Below are 18034 nucleotides of genomic sequence, written 5' to 3'. Positions count from 1 at the left end.
TGCTTTTCATCAAGGGTGGGACAACTTATTCTTCAAGTGAAGCTCGTGGACAAAGTTTACACAAAAAGTGTTTCTGTAGCAGTGCTCTGTAAAGCAATACCTTCAGACATAGTTACGTGTTCTATTGTATGCAGTGATTGAAACCTCCCATTGAAAGATCCCTGCTGAATGTATTTGTATATATTAAAGTGCACTCCGTATGATACATAAAGTGTATGAACAGTAAAATGAGAGGAATGAGAGAAACGCGGGTAACCCTTTGTGTGCCTTGAGTGTTGATTGGCAAAGAAAATCACATAGCATTGTAGACACTGTCTAAAGTCCCTGGTACAAAAAGGGTTAATGACACTCCCGCCCTTTTCTTACACACATGGACATCTCCATCAACAAAGGTACTGAGAGACAATGGAAGATGAAAAACTGACGTCGACACTGTCCAACTCCACGCAGATTCAAAGAGCATAAGGTTTAGACGGATTACATAGTTCACTATCAAAAGTTCAGAAATATTTACAAGCTCACCAAATCTTTTTTTATTTCGTGAGCATTTATTTACAATGCGGTGTATCACACCCGCTCAGTTTTAAGGAATACGATGGTTGGTTCAGTGTGGCCGTGAGCCCAAGGAGCGCGTCCGTCTCAGTGTATTTCGTTGTCGATATCGTTGAATCATTAGCCCGAGTTCTTTGACACCTTCCAGGAGACCTTCTCCCTTGGCGGCGCTGGCGGCCTGTAAGAACCATGGATTCTGGCATAAGGTGTGGAGTTGCAACTTTTCGAGTAGTTGGTAGATATCGATTGCACCTGTGGAATAATGAGCATCACAACGATATGAAGCATGGTTAACTAATATAGAGAAAGAGAGAAAAGTACAAGAGGTTGCACTAACTGGAGGTATTTCATCCCAGCATCAAGCATTAAGATATTAATCCTCATGGAATTCGAATCTTTTTCTTCGCTGTATGACACAATGTACCTGGTGGAAACCGTTTGCTGACTATTGCTAGTCACTTATGGGGCGAACCACGAGGGTTTGGCATCTTTCGCCCGTTTTTTTTTTTTTTTTTTTTTTTTTTTTTTTTTTTTCTTGTGAGGATGGGTAAAGGTAGGCAGGCAATTTTATCAAGTCAGCAACCTGCTCTTTGCAATGAAGGAATGACGTGGAATATGCGTGAGTCACGTGAGTCGTGACTAACTCAAACACGGGACCTCCATTCTAAGAAGAAAGCGTCACACTGCCTCAAAATTGGGCAAAGATAGACACACGATAAGGGAGGCGTCACACTGTCACTAAACTGACATTCATATGGCCATATACGAATATAAAATTTTCAATTTCGCACCAAGTTGGCCCCGAACTTGGTAAAAAGCAAGACAACAGCCGAAGCACAAACGATGCCTAAAGAAAATCACACGATGACACCCAAACCACAATAGAAGACTACACGAAGATGTGAACCTTCGTTATAAAAATGAACCATCGCAAGATCTTCGGCCTATTTTTGGCTTAACGAAGATATTGCCGCCGCTTATGAAGTTACTCTCGAAGCCAGAGAAGCTCCATCGGCGACCATAAGATGGCTTAAAATACCCTCACGAATGACAGGGAGTTTATACGATCAAAGCCGAATTTGAACATTTCCTTTATCGCGTGTCCATCTTTGCTCAACTTCGGGACAGTGTAACGCCTTCTTCTTATGGATTCGAATAGAACACCCTTGGACATTACCCGCTGTGTCTTGAGTAAGGTATATAAAAGAACCCTTGGCAATGCTGGATTATTGTAATAGCAGAGCCCTCTGGGGAAATGGATCTCATGCTGAAGAATAAGCTTTATAGCCTCTTCAGCGCCGTCGCCGTAAATATATTCACGGCGATGTACGACCAAAAGCAATGGCCAGATTCTTACAGCTAGATATTAGCCTGCTCTTGCACTGCCGTCTGATCGTCTATCAAATATCGCTTTGCACAAGAACAGCATGAAACAACATCACCTTAATCATATACTACCCGCAACATTTGCAGAGAAAAAACGAAAACTTCCTCCAAGAAATTCTTATATTTGATATTGATTGATTTATATTATAAGAATGCATTATAAGCTACAAAAAACATTGTTTTTGTATTTACTTTCATCTAAAGATATATCAAACTACAAATGCAAACATTGTGTTGTTCGAAGGTTGCTTAAAATCAAGATCAGCCAGTGAATCAATCAATCAATCGATCAATCAATCAATCAATCAATCAATCAATCAATCAATCAATCAATCAATCAATCCATCCATCGAATTCAATCAGTCAATCACCAGAATTACCATTGAGTTCTTGCTTGTTGGCAAACACCACGACAGGAACGGCACGAGGAAGACCCTGTAGCTGTACGATCTTGAAGAGAAAATCTCGGGCATCGTCCAGGGATGACGTGTCGGCGCTGTCCACGACGAAGGCTATACCTGTAAATGCGGAAACAATCATGACAGCAAAGTATAATTGTACACTATTTAGTAGCAGTATAGTGATTTTGAATATCATATTAATAATGGACAATTAGAACGCGCAAAAAAAAATCATCAGATTTCTAGAAATTGCCATGTATATCATTGTTACAATCATCATTATTGTTGTTATTATTGCTATTATTGTTACTATTACTCATTATTATCATCAGCAGCAGCAGCATCGACATCAACATCATCATCATAATCATTGTTATTTTCATTTATCGGGTTCGAATCCCGACGTGTTAAGCTATGCTATAATGTTGTAGTCGGGCGTCTAATATTCTCTCCCTTGGATACATAAGTATGAAAGTTCCGAAAGGGGCAAAACAAAATACTTCTCTCACACAGAATTTACAAGAATTTTATAATCATATAATCAAATATATTTACAAATATTTGCACAATTTATCGAGAAATCTTGCATAATTTTTGTGATGATCTTTCAGGGTTTCCATATGTGTGAGAGAGACATAACCCATCCGCGTAAATTTCATTGTCACTATACAGGCCTCAATGGACACGTTAGCTTCTCAGTTAGCTTTCAAGGTGGTAGAAACTATCAAGATTGTGTCGAACCAACTGCGGCTTCGGGTTGTATACAAGGTCCAATGTATGCACGCATACAGGGTAAAGACAGCATAGAAGCCAGGAAGATTATAACTCGTACAGTTCATTACGGTGAAATAACTCGCGGAGTGTAAAAGTGTATAAGACAAGTGATCCACATAATGAGAGCATTAGTAAGAATTACCCACACAAGGTACCTGTAGAACAGTCTAACACGCCCGAGGCGATAGCCGAGGGTATTTGAACTGTTTCAAATGTACCAAATGTGGGTAATATTATTATACAAATACCCGAACAAAAGGAAAGAATGATAACGATTAGGATTTTCGCGGTGACCAGGCGAAATATCATCGTTTTGACAAGTCAAGTAAACTTTTTTAAAAGGATGTAGATCTGGAGGTAGATCAGACTCTTCATGTAGCATGTCGAAGATACACGTCATTTAGAGTTGGAAATGGGATTCCCTACCTTTAAGATCTAGGCATAACGTTAGATCTAAGTTAGATGTAGATCTAGCAACATACATGACGTTTGTAATAAACTTTGAGACGAGGGTGATTATATATGTTTATTGTTTCATGTAAACAAATGACGTGTATTTAAATTTCATTTGGATATGCACAAGTTACATTGTTATTAATTTGTTTATATGCAATTGTCATATTGTATGCTTTGGCCGGAAATGAAATAAAATGAAATGAATGAATGAATGAATCTGCTTCATCATTGTTGCAATGCCACACTGTACTTTGTGCAGTGCGCATTGCAGCTCCCGAGCTTCAGAAATATTTCGACAGGGCACCGTCCTGTTACATGGAAAACTCCATATTCAACGAACCTTTAGGTGCTGTGTCCTCCAACGGCAAAATTCTACGTGAGGTATTTCGATAAGGAGCTGACGCACTACATTAATCATAAGGTCCGGCTTCGGGGTCACAAAAAGTTATATTTTCATTTCACATGTAGAAATAACATACCATTTTTTCATACTAAACTTTGATATCAAATGAATTCGAAATAACGAAAGTTCTAAAGTTCTAAAGAACTAAAGTACTCTTCGATGTCAAGGAAATAATAAGAAAACTAGAGGGAAAAACACTTCTCTCTGTAAAACAAGAACAAAATCAAATGTTTCCGAGAAATAAAAATATGAAGGCATAACAATGGTAACTTCTACGGCTGGTTAATAAGTGATACTACTAGAAACAATGTTGGAGCTTTATCATAATGATTCCTTATTTGACCCCGAGACACACTTCAATTTCCCTAATCATTTCCTGTAAATCATGACGTCATAAGCAGCTCCTGCGTGATGACCTGGGACAGATGAATCACCTATCTGTCGAACTGAGACGGTCATCTTGCTCCACGGTGCCAAGATAGCTATCGTGCTAATTGACTTTAGCCCTGGCGCAAATCTTGTTTTTAAAGGCATCATTCAATAAGTTTGATTGGGGTGTGGGTTGGCTTTGTGGGGGGGGGGGGGGAGGGGAGGGGAGGTAGTCGAAATATCTGAGAAGAAAGGTCATGTGCGCCAGTTTCTTTGATACTGTGTACAAAAGCCATAAAACATGTTCTGTTGTAGCATAATTGTTGCTTGCCACCATTGTAGAAATGTGAATGACCGGAATTACCACACACGTCCCCCCCCCCCCCCTTTTATAGACAGCTGTGTTGGAATAGATTGATTCGAAAACGGTCTACGCAGTGCAATATTTTTTTATTTTTTTTTTATATTTCATAGATATAATGCTGGTATGATTTCTCGAATGTGCTTCTTCATCAACTTGAACATCCCTATGCAATTAGTTTAAAAACGTTTAAACACAACGTGTAAAGCAGTGTAGAAAACCGATTGCACAGAGCTACTTTAAAAAAAGAGACCGTCAGACAGACAGACAGACAGAAATACAGGAATAGAGAAAGATTAGGGATGCTATCATTTGCTTTCTGAATCCTTGCATTTTATTAACAGACGGGTTATACTAGGTACTGACATTTTTTTTTTAATCCTCACTTTCAACAAACTTTTTTCTTGAAAAATGATCACACATCATAATACTTAGCGGCATCCTGTCCCAAAATGACTTCTGAAAATGATTTTAAAGTTGGTCTTGGAAGCTCTCCAAAACAACAACATCCTATCTGTGTGCAATAATGCAAACAATACGGGAATCCTATCACGTTACTTTTCGTGCCAAACGTTCAGATGTAAACTGCGAGATACTTAAATTTTTAACTTGGTGTTGGCAGCACAAGAGAAAAATAATTTGAAGTTCCAAGCACACCGGCACCTGCTACAATATGAAAGGCGCTTTTGATTTTGTCCGTCGTTTGGTTTCTGATTGTAGTTGATGAGTGGTCTATCGATTGTGCTGTGGTGTTTTCACTGTTACCACTGGAAGAACGAAACTGAAGACAATGTGGTTATACACACTTCATAAAACAAAAAAATTATTTATCAAGAGAACAAAGAGAGAAGAAGGGATTGGGAGTGAGGGAGGGAGAGAGCGAGAGCATTCATCAGGTAAGTGCCCAGATAGCATCCAAACTGCCCTGTGCCAAAAGCCACCATACTGATCACTAATTTCGAGGCGAGAAACTTGTTCTTCTGAATTGCGTGCCTATTACGTCATTTTCAGCAGGATCGTGATTAACATTGATGACCACAGCCTTTAAGGCTCGTAAAATGAATTTGATCTACTTCTAATCTCAAAGAACGAATACACAGAATAAAGGACGCGTAGAAGAATGTTTTTTTCAGTTGATATCATGATGTCACTTCTGTGATAACTATCATTAAGAAATTTACTCTGTTTTGTTTTCCTTCGTTTTTGTCATGTATGAATTATATAGTTTCTCCGCAGAAAAGAACGAGCTATACCTTCTATTACTGACTTGTATAATCGTAAAACTTTGTGAGGGAGCTGGAAATATGGACTGTGGAATATCATGAGTAAATGGTGCGCCTGCCATTCCAGTGTGTGTATTGTCATTTTATCATACTGTTAGTCTTGTCTCGATAAACGTTAAGATTAATTCTTTAACCAAAATTAAATTCAGCATACAAGCACTGTCTGCGTGATGCTAATGTTATTTTATACGACATGATGGGTCACCTAATCCGTAACTCTTCGTAGATCTGATGGCGCTAATAGGGTTATAGGGTTTCCGGGAAGATCTTAGTTCTACCTTTAATTATTTTATAGCGTCTAATGTCCATGCACACACCTCTCCTTTTTATTCGTGTACTGAATAACATTCCCCTAGAGGTGTCTTGGGCTGTCATCATTAACAAGCTAGTAGTTAGTTAATGTCATACAGAGTATCATAAAATCTAATTGATGTGACATTGATATTACACTGATTGACATTTACCACTAAAAAAAAGAGGGCCAATGACATCGGTCGGCGCACAGAAGGGCACATCGCCTAAACGAAATTATCAATTATGATACTTGAACTAGCAAGAGTAGAGTGGGAGGCAATTAGAGTCCCCGGGCCCAGCCAAGATTTAAATTTCATATGTATCTTCCTCAGTATAGCTGCTAAATTCGATGTATGATTGCTTGGAGGCATATCTCTCAGAGGAGAAATGCAATTTCTTGGCGAGTTCATAGACACTCGCGACATTTTTAAGGCATTTGCCGACAACATAAAGATTGCTCCCAATAAGCATGTAGGAATTCAATACAAAAAAAAAAATGGATTGGGAACAACATGAACACGATGGGTGTCCTGCCTAGCCTATAGTGAAGCAAAGTCAACAAAGACCAGAAGATGAAAACATACGAGAATTCCCTGTCAAGTTTCACTTCAGAAAAGTTACCTTGCTCACTGTAATAATTGAGTGGTAATTGATTACATCAGGCAAAACAGATGAATAACTTATTGTCACGGTCGATAGGTGCACATCACGAGACCGACACCCAAGAATCATACAGCCCACAGGTCATCGCAGACCATGAGTTCGACACTAAAGCAGACAAGGTCCATGAGACCGACACCTAAAGCCCCGTGTTGTAATCTCGAACTCGTGGGCTGTTTTACCTATATAGAGTCGAACTCATGTACCTTATTGGGCTGGTGTCGAACTCATGATCTGTGTGACTCGTGGGCTACGGTCTCTTGGGATGACCCCGATAGGTCGATCAAGATCTACAACGTGTGAAGAGATGGTGTGAACCATGATGATTAAGCTAAATACCACAAATATTTAGCATGGGATTTACTTTGCCGTATATCTCTGAGTAACTGTTGACCTATACAGCGAGAAAGCTCCATATGAATGCTTTGTAACCGCAATTTTTTTTTTTTTCGAAAGGAGACGTTACCAGTCGGTAAACTGTGTTTCACTTTCAAAATGGTATCATCTGTCCTTGTCGACTGAACAAGATACAAAGGTTTATATTGATTATAGAATTGATTAACTGTTACACTCAATGTGATAGATGCCTACTACTCCACATGCTTCTTGTGCCAATAAGTCTCTCCCGTTTTGTCTCCCTTTGCTTTGTTCTATTTTTGTCCATCTCCTGTGCTCGTAAGAGTAGTATTCATGAAAGTTTGCTGTTGCGACATCGGGGAAATCCCCACAAGCTCACACTTTTTCATTCATTCATTTCATTCATTTATTTTTCCATTTCCAACAGAAACATATAGATATTTTACAAAAATTGAATACATAAATTTCATCTTATATAGGCATTAGGCATGGCTCTATCTTATTCACATAAAATTATATCATATACAGGAAGTATTTTAATTATATACGAAATAATGATCTTAATGCATCTGCAGAGTACACGATGCTGCTGAGGCGCTGGACTCACCTTCCGCGTCCCTGTAATTGTGCCAGTGTCGCTGCCGGAGTTTGGGCCAGTCGCCCAGGTCCAGCATGGTGAAAGTCAGCCCCGGCACCGGAGTGAACGTTTCAGAGTTGTAGCCCAGCGTGGGCGTGGTGAACACCTGCTCCTTCAGCATCAGTCGATATAGAATGGTGGTCTTTCCTGCAAAGAGGGACCAAGAGTCAGAGCGAGATGAAAGTGTGCTTGAAGTTTGAATATACTATGCACGTAGAAGGTCTGTTGTGAGGGCAAAGAGAAATGTGGATTGAGTGAAAGCAGCAACATTAGTAGAACACATCACTGAAAGTTTGAGGAAAATCGGACAATCGATGCAAAAGTTGAGAACTTTTAAAGTTTTGGTGTTGAAACAGCTGAATTAGGAGACTACTAGAGGTTATGGTGTCATGTGGACAAAAATATAAAGAAAATATAACGGGAATTTTTAAAAAAAAAATCTCTTTTCTAGCAAAATGAAAGAGCACTTGTCTAACCGTTTTCAGAAAGCAGGGGGGGGGGAATGATATTGCTACCCTTAACATAATTATGTCAGTTTCAAGTTGATGGAATGTGCAATTTCCATGAAAAATGAATTTTTGTCGAATTCCCTTTATATTTTCTTTATATTGTTGTCCACACATACGTCATTATCATCACCCTATAATGTCAGATAACCTCTATACCCTCGGGTAAGGGCATTTGGCGGGATTCGAACTCGGGATCTCCTATACTGAAAGTCAAGAGTCTGATCCAAATTTGCTAACGTGCACTTCAACCAGTTAATTTCTTGATATGTCTTTTTTGATGTCCTTAAATAATCATCACCTTGAGTTGGGGGAAGAAGTCGGTCGGTTACTAACTGTCCTACATCAGAACAGTCATTGCTGGTGTGGACAGACATCGAATGCTGTATTCTATAATGTGTATTACTTTTATTGTGTACAACTTGTCACACGTGGTAATTGTCTAACGATATTAGGCAGAATATTTGGATTAATGATAGAAAAAGTGACTGAAATAGTAACGATATAGTGATAATAATGACTATGAGAACGAAAATGACGCTGTCTTTCCATTGCATAATGTTCTGTTTACCTTATTCTCTGTTGTCAAAAGAAGTGTAACATAATATATGCTTTGAGCAAGGTTATACATGTACTTCATTTCGACCACTTCTGGTTTTTTTTTTTTTTTTCTACAATGTATAATTACTATAAGGTCCTCAATTAGTGTACAGTCTTTTCATTGCATAATGTTCTGTTTACCTTATTCTCTGTTGTCAAAAGAAGTGTAACATAAATATTATGCTTTGTCGAAAAATGAAATAAACTTTGAATTGAATTGAATTGAATGCATTATGTGTGGTTGCAATTACCATGGTCATAATGCAATCACGTAGCTATACCAGCGAGGATCGAAATAATATATTATTTCGAGCAGTGACGTCGCGTCAGGTAATATAATTCAAAAAAATTACTGGCTGCTACTGGGTTAGAACGAAATGATGTGTATTTATGTAAATCATAATGAATATTGCCTTATCTATCGTAGTATTGTAACACTTGACAGGTCCTTGGGAGCTATTGTATGAAAAGAAAATATAAAATTTTAACTCCTGCGGGGATGTCAAAAATTGTTATATTACACCTCTAAAAAGGCAATATTTGTGTATATATATATATATATATATATATATATATATATATGTGTGTGTGTGTGTGTGTGTGTGTATGCCATAATATCTATATAAAGAATAAAAAATTGTAACTCCTGCGGGGATGTCAAATATTGTTATATTACACCTCTAAAAAGGCAATATCTGTATGTGTGTGTGTGCCATAGTGTCTGTATGATATTGTGTGATACATGATTTCTATGATAATATATCATACGTTGTAAAATCAGTGAAGTAAAAAAGAAATATGTTTCAGACATCATTTCTTATTATCGTGACAAGTGTACGGATATAGTTTATGATATAAGATAAATATCTTGCGATAAAACACTCCATAGACAGGAATGACGTCTATGAAAGAGATCGTTACTTCTGCCGGGAACTATTATTAGATGGTAATATACTCATAAACCTAGAAGCCCTCTTTCAATGTGTACTGAATTCATCGGAAGAGGTCTTGAGTGGTATACAATCGCCCCCAAGAAAATGAAATAGAAAAAAATAAATAATCCCAAATATAGTCAAACTATAAGCAGTAACCGGCTTCAGGTATATATATCAATGGCGAATTAAAATACACGTATAACTGCCGTTTCATTTCCTCTTCAATTCGTTTTAATTCTGTTGAATGCTTATGGCATATTCTACGCTCCCGTATAGTGTCTCATTCATCGGGTAGATGTTATACATCATGACCATAAATGGACTATGGAAAATGGATTGAGATATCGATCGAGTAGAGCGAGACTCTTCTGTTCTGTAGGACACTGCCACCAAAGTTTGAGAATTATGGTAACACTATGTAGGCCTTTAAAGGGGTGTGCAGTTCTGGTTGAGTTGAGGATTTAGCTGTTAAAGGTACTAGCCCACATTTGCAAACCCACGAAAATCAAAACTGCATAAAACAGGTCCAATATGACTTCAAGTACAAGTTATAACAGTAACATACCTCACCTGTCGTTCTTTGTCTATACCATTCGATAAAAGAGAGAAAATCATCGTTTTAAAATCAATTTTCAAACCGGGTCAACCCGACCCAAAATCGAATTACGAGCGCGGGCTATAGCTACGTACATTGTACATGTAACACGTACGTGGACCGGAGCTAGCTAGCGTTATACGCATGCATACGGATTACCGTGCATTTTCATTTATTTTTATGAAAGTAATGGACTAATTGGAACGAAATTTTGCACAGGTGTTACTGCAATCATACCCAAACTCCATGCTAACTATGAGACCAATTGCTGCAGGTTTACAAATGTGGGCTAATACCTTTAACGCCTTGCGAGATATTCAGAAACTACTCTATGAAATGTCAAAGAACACGCAATTCTAAGAGGTATCAAAAGTTTATTTGATGAAAATCGGTTTTGGAATGGCTGAGATATCTAAAAGCAAGGTGAAACAAAGAGATCCTATATAAAAGGCGTGGCCTGTTGCCTTTTATTATTATCACTTTTTTATATATCAGCCATTAGGAAAAAAAAATTCATCAAATAAAGATAACGTTGAATCCTTCTTAAAATTACATGCTCTTTCATATTTCATATAAGAGGTTTCCCATTATCTCACTTAGGAATGTTATAAACCTGAATCCTCACCTCAACCAGTACTGTACAGTCCCTTTAAATCTGCCAGCAAGCATAACTTTCTGTGTGAGGACGACTGGACAAAGGGTCTCCTTTGAAGTGGACACAACACATTTGCTTTAACTTCCATCCGCCAATTACATGGACTAAATTAGATAATTCGCCCCTAAGCGCAAAAACATCACGTCTCTGAGTGATCAACATTATCGGAAGGAGTTGAACTACGGGTATTTAACTTCGGAGAGGCACGCTAAACGCTCCAGCACACCAGATGCGTTCATCTGGGTCACCCAAAGCTCGTGGAACATAATCGGAAATGTGTCATCGTCTGATGTGGATAGCTGACAACGGAATTCATGTCGACACGCGTACGTGTCACCGCCTGACAAGTTAGTGTGTTATGTCCGTGGACCGTGGACGCACAAGTAACAAGCAACACCGGGGTTCCCCATCAAATTCAGCTCAATTGCCCCGAGCCCTTTCCTATTTCTGGTATATACACTGTGCGTAACTATATTATATAGTGAATCGACTGAACTAAAAAAAAAATAAACGAGAGAGATATGTCAGTGATCTAAGGAAAGACATAGGAAGATTGAGAAACGACACAGTAATATTATGAAAGCAAATGATACGGATAAAAACGCAATGTTAAACCCCTGTTTATACCATATTGTTCTTATACATTCTGTTGAAAAAAAAAAGTGAAATTAAAGTTTGAATTTGAATTTGAATTTGAATATATGAAAGAGTTTATAACAGAGATAGAGAAGAAGCGACAAAGAAGGGGAGAGAGGGAGAGAGCGAGGGGTATTTGTGTGGTCATTAGAGCATCAGAGATCTTGTAAACAAGCTTCCCACCTAAACTAAACTTATTGGGATCATTAAGATAGAGGATTTACATGGGGATACAGACTAAAACTTCTTCGTTAAAGACATTTTCGCTCCCTTGATTCTCATCATTATAAACATGGCCATATCAGCAAACAATAAACCGTCAATGACATGTTTGATTGATGTATGCAGCAGACAATGGCATGTGTACTGTATACCTTCTGTCGTTGTATATTGCAGATATTGCTACAAGCACGACAGCAATTATGGAATCACAAGATTGTTGAGGGAAGGGTCAATGCCCCCCACCCCCTTCCACTGGAAAACTTTCATTGAGGAACCCTCGAAAGTCACGAGGTATTTGGTTTGTTGTTATTGTTATCTTTTTTCTTCCGTGAGGTATTTTTGTTCATTTTAGTTTATTTTTGGTCGTCCTTGTTCAATCAAAAGTGTTGGTCAAACCAAATTATGCAAACCTAATAAGGAGTTATGGCACAAACCAAAGACAGACATATGGGTTGATATCATCACTTCAACTAATTCGCTTATGCCGGAGGACCATAGCTGTGAATAAGTTTTGGAGTTTGGAGAAGACATATGAAATTGGTGGGTCCCATGTCTCTATTTCTATTGATAATAAGTCGAAGTTGATGCCTCTCTAAATGGCAGTATCCGTATATATGTTCCTGTCTTTGTTTCCGTTATTGTCGATATAATTATGTCTATGTTTCTGTCTTTGTCCTTGTCATTACCACGGTTTTGTATTTCTATTTACTATTATACTGCGTATTATGGAATGTTATACTCATCTTTATGTCAAGGACACACTCGTCACAAGTTTTTGTACTTCATAGCATGTAGCACCCCGTGCAGCATTTTCAAATTGATCGCATGTTACTTGTACTTATATTCATCTTTGCTTGAAATGAATGTCACTGAGCCTGAACCTTAACCTAAATTATACGTAATTATACGTATATCACACTATTAACGAACATGAATGTTGGACAGTTGCTCTTTCAAGTGATAATCAACACTGAATGCATGACTGTATAAAGAGTATACAAAACAAGAGAAACGCAATACACTGATAAAGGAAATAATTCCAAAGAATAAAGTTCAGTTTACTCTTGTCATTGGCTCAAGTGTTTCCACTTGAGCACATCTCTGAAAATATAACTAATATGCCTCTGCCTGGACACATACTCATCGCGTTATAATAACGATCTGGGAAGATATTAAATTTCCATGCTCTATCTCGTGTCAATACTATGCCATCGTTTATTTTTTTATCGCAAGCGAAACAGTTTAGAGTAGATACTCAGGGATAGGGGAAAGAATTAATCTGTATGGTGCTTAGAGTACTTGAGCTCACGAACATGCTCCTTGTGTTCTGTACTATACTCCCTAAAAAGCAACGACTACAGATGTAACCTTCATGCTTATAATAGCTCGTCTAGGTATATTTTGAGACTGTTATGGCAGCACGGAGTATTATACAATCATGTAGTTACATACTTACCGGCACCGTTTAATCCAACTACTAGAACCTTCATTGGAGTCTTCGACGTATTTTTCCATTGCGTTCCGAACCCTGAAAGACAAGCCCCCATTTTTCACAAGAAGCGTGTGCTTTCTGCACTGCAGTGACAGGGATCACCATCAAGTCCAAGTTCCTGTAGTTTCTGGGTTTAAAAGAAAAATGAAAGCGTTGGCCGAAGTTTGTTCTATCTTCACATCGATGCTGTGGATGTTCTTCAATACTTCCAGAACGTAGTACAGTTGAGGATTGCCGTTCAGGTTTACCGATCTTTACAGAGTATATCAATCAATCCTTGAGGCGCCACCTACAAGGAGAAAACTGATTAGTAATCTGAAAACAGTGTTGCTTCTCATCGCAAAACACATATCGTAATTGAATGAATGTCGCATCCGGTGCTCAGAGTCTTCATAACTTGATAACAAGTTGAAGAAGAGCAATCCCAAATTCAAGGTAGAAATCGATATGCTCTTGTTTTCTAGAATTACTGAAGTGAGAGGAGAATAAGTTCCTTCGCAGTATTCCATAAATAACTCAAAATGCCTATCAACAGTTTCAGTTGATATGTAGGACTCGATGTGTTCGTCTTGTGAGAGCGAGATCAGCTTACCATCTTCCGTGTTGTGGATTCGTTCGCGATTTGTCTGCACTGTCAACCACTCACTTCTGCTGATATTACTATAAGAGGCGAGACTTTCGCTGTGACACACACGACTGGATGACGCATGTCTGTTGAAGCCGATGTGTCTCATTCGTATGCATGCAGGACTGTCGGTGCAGGAACAGGAGGGGTGTACTTCCCCTTTTTCTGACGAGCTGTGACGTCGTTATGTAAGACAGCAGCAACCTTCGACGCTTGCGCCGTTTTCCTAATTTTATTTCTGTAGCGGACGTTACGTGTTGAGTATTAATTTCGTTCATCTGTAGATAATATCTTGCCATTGATTTTATGAAACATCCTGCCATTGTAGTTGTGCAAAGAGAGGAAAGTGAGTAGAAGTAAAGGTCTTAACAGCAGAGATATACATGTTTTTCTTATTCTGTTCCTGTCGTCCTACAAAGTTATCCGTGGCAGGATTGCTTAACGTCTTCACTGAAAATGTTTGCTTTTATTGATCTTTTATATCTTTTTGTTGTCATTTCCCCTCCCCTTCCTTCCGTTGTCCAAGACAACATACTACACACCCATCAGATTTAGATATCATTATTTCAGATTAAAATGAGTGTGATTGTCTGTTATACAGCACACACAGGTTTCATTTTAGTCATGATATAAACATAATTCTCTCACATGCAGATTCACATCTTATGTTTTAGTGGCAGCCATTATGCTATAGTCCAGCTATATGACTGCGTGTCCTCCGCCACATGCGTTCAAATACTTTACAGCTCTCGTGCCATGGTCCGATTTTCACTTTCGTTTTTGTACCTCTTCGGTTCTTCTTTTTCCAAAGAGATGATGTTTAAATTTCCAAATAGTTTGCCCTCTCTTCTGTTATCCATGGGTGCATCTCAGTTTCACTGTGCTCAGTACCTAGGCCTATTATAGAGTGCAGTTTGCCTTTTATTTCGCTTTGGGAGGACTTTCTGGCGGGCATCCCCGAACTTGCGGCGGAAACCTGCGCGAGCACGGCAGCCGCCCTAATTGCCACTTCCGATCAACTGTCGATATATTCGCTCCCGACTCTAGCGTGTGCTCAGACGATGGATGATCACGTCAGCTGAAGAGAAGTTGACTATCGATTCCTCTATCGATTCACACAGGGAAACAAAGAGAAGAAACTGTAAACCAAAAAAAAAAAAATAAATAAAAAGAAGCAAAAACGATGAGCGTTAGTATCACTTTCAGTATATATCACAGGAAGATTTGCCAAAGCAAAGATGGACACACATGCACACACTTACACACATGGGGCCTCACGTACACTATCAAAGATTGAAAGAGAGAGAGACAGAAAGTGATAGGTTGCAAGGCTGTATAAATATCGATAGCTCGTACTAAATCCATATGATATTTATCTGAATAAGACATTATTACAATTCCCTCGTACCTTCGCTGGTGTTTGATGCACAGAAAAACTAAACACTTTGACTTCACTATTCATATAAAAATGGTCTAGTCATTTTCCAAGATTTGTGAAGGGGAAGTATATACCAATGTAGCTTAGCTAAAATTGTTATTAAACTCGTAATTCTGTCGATTCTATCGAAAAGTACGGTATTGATAGTTTTTTAGATACAATGCTAGAGAAGCGTTAATCTCAAGTGACGTCACATTCTTGATGTCCAGACGATAATCCATCTGATAAGCTTATAAGACGTCATTAGGTGATACATGCTAATACCTCATAGGCTTTATGATATAGGCCTAAACGCATCTTTTATCCCTCAAGCCATTAAAGTTCAGTGACCTTTCTCTCTTGAAGATGAGCTCTTCTTCTTACGTCACTTCCCTTTTGGAATGGGCCAACCATACAGCCCCATGTGAGCCCCGTGTACTGATTAACAGAGCATTGATCTCAAAAGCTATTATCTCTTTGCATCTCCGGTGAATGAATTATGTTCTTGGTTTACGTATGAACGGTTTCTCGAATCTGTCAGTGTACATAATCCACTTAATAAAGAGCTAACAAGGGAATTCCGTTGTTTTGACAGTGACGGCTTTGGAACTTCCATGTTCGAAGCTGGTGACACTTAATCAAATTCATTTTACCGGGAGAATGAGGACGGCAGATGTTCCGGTTGTACAAATCGTTTTGTGTAATCAGGACTTTACCCTGTTAGCAATTATCTGCAGTGAGTTTGGAGATTGCAATATTTGTTCGCATTTCGATTCCACATGCTGTTATGACTGGTGATGTTTATTGTAATTACAGAGTTTTGTTAATCCATAGGTTCGGGTTTGTTTTTTTTAACACACGAATTCCAAACACATAGATGTTCGTCAGAGAAATGAAATGAAATAGGGTTCGTTAATCCGAACATTGATTTTGTAGCGTTATATTCCGAAGGTTCGTAAATTCCGATGGTTTGTTGGTCTGAAAATAAAATAAGGTCCGTTATTCCGAAAGTTCGGTTGACCGACAATGAATTAAGGTTCGGACTAAGGAACGTTATAATTTTCATTTTCGAATTTACCAACATTTGGAATATCGAAATATAAACAAAATTATTCTGAGAGGAACATTTTTCGACTTTTTTTTTCAACATAAACTTTTTCAACTTTCAATTCAACATTGCTTTTTGACAAATTTGAATGATGATTTTTTTTTTCAGCTATAACTTGAACACAATACCCAGAACAGCCCTAGTGTCGATTTTTCGTCAAAATAAGCACTACCTGATGTCTTTTCAGCTTTGCTGGACTAACCTTCAGAGTGTTCGTACTTGGGTCATCCCACGAACCTAAAACCCACGAGACATTATAGGGCCTACGGCCCATGCACTCGACATTGAACGAAAAGTCCATAAGTCGTACAGCGCATGAGCTCGACATTACGAAAAAAAAAAAAAAAAAAAGGCCTGCCAGCTTGGACACTCGGCAAACAAGGCCCATGACCTCGACCCTAGGCAAACAAGGCCCATGAGCTCGACACTTGGCAAAAGAGGCTCACGAGATCGACACTACTCAAGCCCCGTGGTGTTTTATGTCGGTTTCCCGTCACGAGCTGGACCTCGCTTATCAATGTTGACGTTATTCTCTCATCTTTGTCTCCGTGAGTTTATTTCTGTCAGTGTCTGACTGTCTTTGGTCTACACTTCAACCACTAATGTTCACATGTCCACTTCTCATCTTCGCTTTACCCTCCCCCTTTAATCTTTGGTAAACATGCATACATAACTGTAGTGCCGGAAACGACTCTTTTTTGTTTTATTTTGTTTTGCTTCGATTTTTCTTTGTTCTTTCTTATTTTCATTGGTTGACAATGCGACTTGTGTTTATTCCAATCCAGGCACAAAAACGTGTATTATTTTGCAAAACTTGGCACTCTCAATGACTTTGGCATCTCTGGAATGGCATTTCTGGGATGGCATATCGCGTGACTGTCGGTAGAGTGCAATGGAAAATGTGACCTAGTGGCCTCCAGAGGTTAGAACACGCGGTGTCGTAGTACACTATCAATTATTCAAGACTTAACAACATAATTCTTAACATAGATAAAAAAAAATACATAGCAGATGATATTACTGTTATTATCAGTGTGGTTTAATGCTCACGATCAGTCGACTGAGTGTCAACGTGGAAATGGCATGAAATCTCCAGATCATTGCCTTTTGAAGAGAGCCACTTGAATTTTTTACGTCTTGATACGGGGTGTCAAGACGTTAAAAAAGCTTGGGGATATTACCGGTACCTTAAGTCAGTGCGATATCTCGTATAAAAGCTCTAACATGAACATGACTTTCAGCATTAACCCTTTCATTGTTTGCTCTTACTGGTCGGAAATCCAATGGTATAGAAGTATATAGTAAGGCAC

At 38.6% G+C, this 18034-nt stretch overlaps 1 protein-coding gene across 1 annotated transcript; it reads right to left on the bottom strand.

Annotated features, from left to right (window-relative positions):
- Positions 1-599: 599 nt before the first annotated feature.
- Positions 600-13629, bottom strand: LOC140228301 (uncharacterized). The gene is made up of 4 exons (XM_072308532.1): positions 13539-13629; positions 7904-8080; positions 2319-2456; positions 600-804 (listed from the first exon to the last, which is right to left on the bottom strand). The coding sequence occupies exons 1-4, from the start codon at positions 13627-13629 to the stop codon at positions 605-607; spliced, it is 606 nt and encodes a 201-aa protein (XP_072164633.1). The 3' UTR covers positions 600-604.
- Positions 13630-18034: the final 4405 nt, after the last annotated feature.

Source organism: Diadema setosum, chromosome 1, assembly GCF_964275005.1.
Source record: "Diadema setosum chromosome 1, eeDiaSeto1, whole genome shotgun sequence".
Lineage (NCBI taxonomy): Eukaryota > Metazoa > Echinodermata > Echinoidea > Diadematoida > Diadematidae > Diadema > Diadema setosum.
This window is presented reverse-complemented; position numbering and strand designations above follow the sequence as displayed.

Excerpts from the sequence above, each read along its gene's own strand:
- LOC140228301 (XM_072308532.1), bottom strand. The coding sequence starts at position 13,629 with ATGGGGGCTTGTCTTTCAGGGTTCGGAACGCAATGGAAAAATACGTCG. Across the intron at positions 2,457-7,903 it reads CAATTACAGGGACGCGGAAG|GTATAGCCTTCGTCGTGGAC; the intron begins GTGAGTCCAGCG and ends CCGCATTTACAG. Across the intron at positions 805-2,318 it reads CAACAAGCAAGAACTCAATG|GTGCAATCGATATCTACCAA; the intron begins GTAATTCTGGTG and ends ATTATTCCACAG.